General features: G+C 40.2%; 1 protein-coding gene across 1 annotated transcript in view; it reads left to right on the forward strand.

The window, feature by feature from the left end:
* The window catches only part of KPNA3 (karyopherin subunit alpha 3), a 47,782-nt gene extending 44,118 nt beyond the window's left edge, over positions 1-3,664 (forward strand). The window contains exon 17 of the mRNA XM_058821817.1: positions 961-3,664. Coding sequence (XP_058677800.1) covers positions 961-1,059 — 99 coding nt within the window. The 3' untranslated portion in view covers positions 1,060-3,664. The remainder of the gene's footprint in view (positions 1-960) is intronic.
* Positions 3,665-6,379: the final 2,715 nt, after the last annotated feature.

Below are 6,379 nucleotides of genomic sequence, written 5' to 3' on the forward strand. Positions count from 1 at the left end.
TAATTTATCAAGACAAAAATGTTTAGTGAAACGTTCTGAAACCAGCTCAGTCTTCATGTGGGCATGACGTGCAGATTGTTGTGGTCACAAAAGGCCTCAGTCTCTTCCCCCTGCTTTAGACAGTGTCACCCAAAGTCAAGAGTCAGTTCTGATGTGTGCACTACTGCAAGGCCAGGTCTTGGACAGCTGTTCAGACCCCACCACGCAAGGGCTCTTCCTGCTTCAGAATGACGCATGATCTCAAATGAGGCTCAGAGAGCAGTGCAGCTTGTGATTTGCAGGAGGATAAGTAGGGTTTGAAGTTGTGCATTTTGTTGCTACTGACCATGTTATTTGCTAGTTCTTGAGGCTGTAAATACCAAATTCTAACAGCTCAGAGGAGGCTGGGGGAAGTTGGCTGCTGATGCCTTTCACTCTGTATCAATAGAGCAATGAAGTACTGTTGATGTAAAACCAAATTTGGATTTTGTGCTTATGAGACTGCTCTGAAATGAGTTCTAAATCCTTCAAATTCTGATAGGAGATACTAAGTCTGTTAAGCTTTATATAAGTATTTCTATCAGCTGCTGATAAAAATATATTTTCATTTTGAAAGAAAATGGGAGAAAATACAAAACTAATTTTGGAATCCGCAACTAGTGATTAGCCAACTCCAGAAGTACTAAAAATTGGCACTGGAAATTAAACTGCATAGCTAAAATAGCAACTGCTTTGACCAAACAGCAGCACTGGCCCTAAATTACCATAAAAATTTTCTGTTTCCCTAATGGTATTAGAACAGAGTTGATGTGTTGTTCTTTTTAAACATATTTGGAGAATTTAATTGGAAAAACAGATCTAATTTTGCTGCGATAATACTTTGAAAAAAAAGAAAACATGAGTGTTTGTGAATTTCTTCTCTGTGTACCCAGTGATGCAGGAAATCAGCCTCTCATGTGTTTCTGCTGTTGTGTTTTGTAGATTGATGAAGACCCCAGTCTCATTCCTGAAGCCACTCAAGGAGGTACTTACAACTTCGACCCAACGGCCAACCTTCAAACAAAAGAATTTAATTTTTAAGTTCAGAAAAAGTGCAGCTTCTCTTGTCCCACACCAGTACGAAGCACCACCAGATGGCTACCAAGTGAAGAAACAAAAGGCTCCAAGACACACATGCCTCTTCGTTTTGATGCTTCTAAAGCAAGCCATGTATTGGTCACTTTGCAGTTGCCAAACATCACTATCACATGGACTGTAAATGCATATGCATGATCTCTTAAACTGTTTCAGAATTCTTTTTAACAGTCCCAACTACCTTTTTTTGCCTTTTTCCTGGTGCCACATGCTGACAACCGCAATCTGCAGTTTTGTTAAGAATATTCCATAGTGGTGGCACATTGGCTTTCCACGGAAAAGTAGCTTCTTTGGAAAATGGTGCGCTGTGGATCAAGACACTTTGGTATGATGCATACATTTTGGAAGACTTTACAGGGGCCCAGTTTGCTCTGAGCCTCCATCATCGTCCTCCACAAACATATTTTCATAAACTTTATGTGGAAGAATAGATTCAAAAACGCAAGCCAAATGAATTTCATTGGTGAAACTGAAATAAAAGTAACTTATAGAAACACAACACTTGGCAATTGATTAAACACTTAAGTTTAAAAGAAACAAAAAAAAACTACTTCAGCTATCAGTAATTGATGTGTGTTCATTAACTGCCTCAGAAACCAGGGTTGGAGAATGAACTGTAGATTTGGACTGGTGAAGCTTTTGCCATTATACCTAATTTTTGAGAACAGCGAGCCCTATTTGACCACTCACTTCAGCCTGTGTGTTCCTGCTGTTTTGAAGTAATCAAATGCTGTGCATGGTATTTTACCTGAGCTACAACCTGTTATGGACTTGAACTTCTGTTTAAGCTGAAAGCAAGAGTCCCAGACTGTAGAAAAAAATTCTGTCCAAAAATGTATTAGTTAAAAAGAATCTTGCTTTCAACTTTCAGTAGTCAATATCTTCTGTTTTAAATTGATAATTGGATATGGTTGATTTATATTGGGTTTAAACTGTGGAGCTTTCATGTTTACTGTAATTTAGTCTTAAACTATTTTTTACTTAGTAACCAGTGCTTATGATGATGTGGTTGGCAACAAACCAGCAACTACTTAGAAGCGTCATAAAAGCTTCATTCTTGGAGTATTGGAAGAATAATTCACAAGTTAGTCTCAAATCTTATTCATGTGATTAAAAACATACAAACTGGTTGATGTGTGAGGCTGTATCGAAGCTGCCGTTACTCAGCGTAAACCTGATGTGCAGCGCACATTAAATAACTTCCTATAGGGTATGTGAAGTCATTGCTTTTGGAAAATCGCCTGACCCAGTCACTCTCAAAGGGATTTTGGTATTGCTGGGGTGAGGATCGGTAATTTTGAAATTCTGTAAGCTATCACACAAACTGGTTTTGTTGCTGTTGTTTACTGGGTGTAATTTCCCAATGCATTGATGTGAAGGGATAGAAAAATCTAAACTAATTTAGTTATTGGATGTGGGTTGTATTTACTGTGATGAAGATAAGGACAGATGCCATCAGAGCTTTGTGGATCAGCTGTTTTTCCACTGATGAACAACACATAGCAGGTGTGCATTCATTAAATATATATCTGCCAAGGTGGAGCCACTTTAAAGAGTGAGTTGTCTTGTATCTCAGCTGGATACAAGCGTATGTTTAAACTGCAAGATTTTTACTTGCTAGATAATCTGTTTTAATATAGTGGTTTGGCCTCTGATTATTTATAGGTTTTATAAATTTTAGAATCAATTTCTCTTTAAGGTGGCTCAGATTTTTCAACTCTTGTGCACATAAAATTGAGTTGAAGTTCATTGTGCCTTTTTTCTTTTCCCAGAAGTTGAGTTGAAGCTTCATATGGTAACTGCATCCTATTCACACACTATAGTCTAAAATCTTGAAACTGTGTGGTGTTCGCTAAAAAACTAAACAATAAAAAGTCAAAGTTAGGTAAGGTCACAAAGTTTTTGTGAAATTAGAGTTCCAGCAGGTGTTATTGTGAACAAATATTTCCCCCTTCTAATTCAGTCTAGTCTCCAGTACGCCATATAGACTGATGCATACCCAGTTCAGCCTACGCTCACTGTTGTTCTAGAGATTACATGCAAATTGATGCTGAAACAACAGTTTCCCTCTCCTGTCAAGATTCGATCCTTTTCTTGCACTCAATGCATTACAATAAAAGTGAACATCGGAGAACTGGGTAAGGGAGGTCAAAGTGCTTGCTCAGTTCTTTCTGCTGTGACCTTATCAGCTTTTGATTGGGATTGCACCATTTCATAGTTAATAAAGGAAACAAAGTATATTGCTGCACTTTTACGTTTTCAGAACAGTGTTTAAAATTGCATTGTTTTTATTATTTTTTTAAACTATCAGTTAAAATAGACTAAAACGTTCTTTCAAAGAGGCATCTAAATGTGTTCCTAATTTTGTATATGGGCTTAGGTTTTGTAACCAATAAAAAGCTGCTATCAAATACTATAAAACATTCAAGAACTTATTTTGAAGGTTATGGAACTGCTTAGTCTTCATGGATTGACTTAGGGGTTTTTGTCTTTGACTAGATATTAGTTAGCAGAACTCCGCATCAAAGTTTGAATATGTTACAAGTATGAATAAAGCAAACTAATGCAGTCATCTCTGAAACTTTGGATACGGAGTTTTATACTTTGTATGGAGATGTTTCCCAGGTGTGTACAGGGGGCTCTGGTAAGAGGGCTACAGCTGTTCCATGTAATTATTGAAATAGTGACTTCAGTTCAAGGGCTTGAAGGAGGACCAAGAGTGTCAAGGAACTTCCACAGTTGTCTTCTACTTCCAGAAACATCCTTTCAGGCTCCTGATGCGAGGCTGATTGCTGATTCAGCATTAATTTAAGCTCAGGATCCTGCACAAGGGGAGCCCAGCTCCTGCCCAGTGTGGGTTGGGAGGGAGTGTGCACCAAAACTGGCCTTGGGCCAGACAGCCTTTCATGGCCAGTATCCCTCCCCCTGGCACAAGTGACCCCATTGGTGCTGCTTGGGAACAGCTTGGAAGTGTCCGGGACTTGTGTTGTCCAGCAGCCTCCTAATTAGTACAGTCCTGCTTTAATTACAGGGCAGCACCAGTGGAAGGGGAGACCACTTGAAAGGTGCCTGTGACTGTAGCTGTGGTTTTGCCTTCCTTTCTCTGTGTCAGTTGGCTGAGCCACTTGGAAAAACCCCTGTCTCCATGGGTGGGAGATGGAGAAGAGCTTTCAGTGCTGTGTTTAAGTCTTTACAAATGTTCGTCCATGGGGATATAAAGGAAAAAGATTTCATAAGGACCTAACTCCAATTTCCAAAAGCTGTTTAATCCCTTTGGTTCCTTCAGCTTTCAGGTGACAAACTGAACTGTGTTGGGTTTTTGCAACCTGATAATCATCCTCTAGATCCTACCTGGAGGACATGAAAGACACTACATTGGAATAAATAATGCATTATTTTAAGACATGTCTTGTTTAGAAAGAGTAAAGTGCATCTTTATGTTCCCCATACTTGTAAAAATACAGACACTTCCATTTTGTTTGCTTGATTTGCTGAACAGAGAAATGAGTAAGAACAGCCACTGACAGGTAGATGTTTCATTGATTTTTTTAATCTCAGATAGCTGAGGCCCACTCTGTTATTCTGCTCTTCGCTAATGCCCTCTAGATTCTGAATGTCATTCAAACTAGTCCTTTCCACCAAATGCAGTGTGTTGTGTTCCTTCTATTTTGTTGCATAAAATGTATTCCTTTTTGTGGCATAATTATACTTCTATTCAAACATATGTAGGACAACAAATTATGCCAAGCCATTCGGAAGCCCTTTTCAGGAAGAAAAGGATAAAAACCCAATCAGTAGAAAACTGTGGGCTCCAGCAGGAAAGCCTTGGGAGATTTTGCTGCAGGGGTTTGTTATGATTGTCAGTGTCACCTTGACAGGAGCGTGAGCTGGAGCTGCCTGAGATGCACAGGTTTGGTCTGCTTCAGGCTGGGACATTATTTGAGGCTGCTCAGGAAAACTGCTCTGTGTCAAGATGCAGTTTAGGAGCTAGAGCAGTTTTCTGCTTCCCTGATCCCAGTTTGTGTGTGCACCATCCTGCCACAGAGACGGTGATGGGCAGGTCTGCTCCGTGCTGCTGCCTTGGCCTGGAGCTCTCCAGCTGCTGCTGCAGGCACACGAGCAGCTTTGTGTGCAAATGCACTCAGGATACAGCTTTCTTGAGCAGCAGCCCAGTTTGTAAAGGAACTTAAAAGCTGATTTTTTTCTAACCTTAGTTGTGAAGTTTTAATGTTGGAGAGATAGCAACCTTGTGTACCACGCTTAAGAATCTTAATAAGATTATTCTTTTGTTTTAAAATGAAGGTTGGAGCCTTTGGGCTGCTGCCTTCATCTGTAGCAGTAGAATAGGTGAATGTCACCACACAACCTCAGAGGAAGAATGGCAAGTTCTGTGAAGGATTTAGAAACCCTGCAGGAAGACACTCCCGTGGATGCGTTGGGGGAGCTGCGGAAGGAAGTTGGTTCTCCGTTTGCTCCGTACACTAAATAGGCTCCAGGGACACACAAAGGTGTGCAACATGGATTAACCATCCTCTTTCCTAAGTAGGGTCCTGTGGAAAACTGGTGGTTGGATTTTTTTGATGTGCTGAAATGAAGTGTTAGGGAGCTCATGTCTGCACCTGCTATTTGCAGGCTGATAATCTTTAGTGGCTGTATTTGATTGTTTTTAATCCTGATTCATGGAGCCAGATGATTGCCCCTACAAAACTGTTTGTACACTAAGAGGGAGGATGAAATTGAAATATTTTGCCAGTGGGCTTCAGCAAGGTCAGTTTGTAAGTTTGTGCAGAGAAATGCTCAGGGGAAGCTGCAGCTCTTGCCCTGAGATTAGACTCATCTCTGTTCTGTTTGATGCAGTTTGCAGCTGGTTTCCCCTGCATTTTGTACTTTTATATCCCGGTAGAGCTCCCTGAAATCTGCATACTGCCTGCATGTTATAACATTGAAAATAAGGGATAAATTCCTTCTGTTCTTGCCATGATGATCCCAGCTTGCAGGAGGTCTGGCCCAGTAATTGTGACAATATTTATTTGACACTGATTCTCTAGGAGTGCTTGGCGTGGTCATAGATTTTGTCATGTTAAGCACAGAAGCACAAACATCTCAGGAGGTGATGGGTGTAGAGGGAGAATTTGGACTTCTCTAATTCTCGCGTTTTAAATCACATACATAGAAAAATGTGTTGCTTTTTCAAAAGAAAAGTGCTCTTTTGGTTGTTTCAGATGTCTCAGTCACTGCCTTTACCAGTTTGGAACAAATATAAAAT

This window comes from Ammospiza caudacuta, chromosome 2 (genome assembly GCF_027887145.1).
Source record: "Ammospiza caudacuta isolate bAmmCau1 chromosome 2, bAmmCau1.pri, whole genome shotgun sequence".
Lineage (NCBI taxonomy): Eukaryota > Metazoa > Chordata > Aves > Passeriformes > Passerellidae > Ammospiza > Ammospiza caudacuta.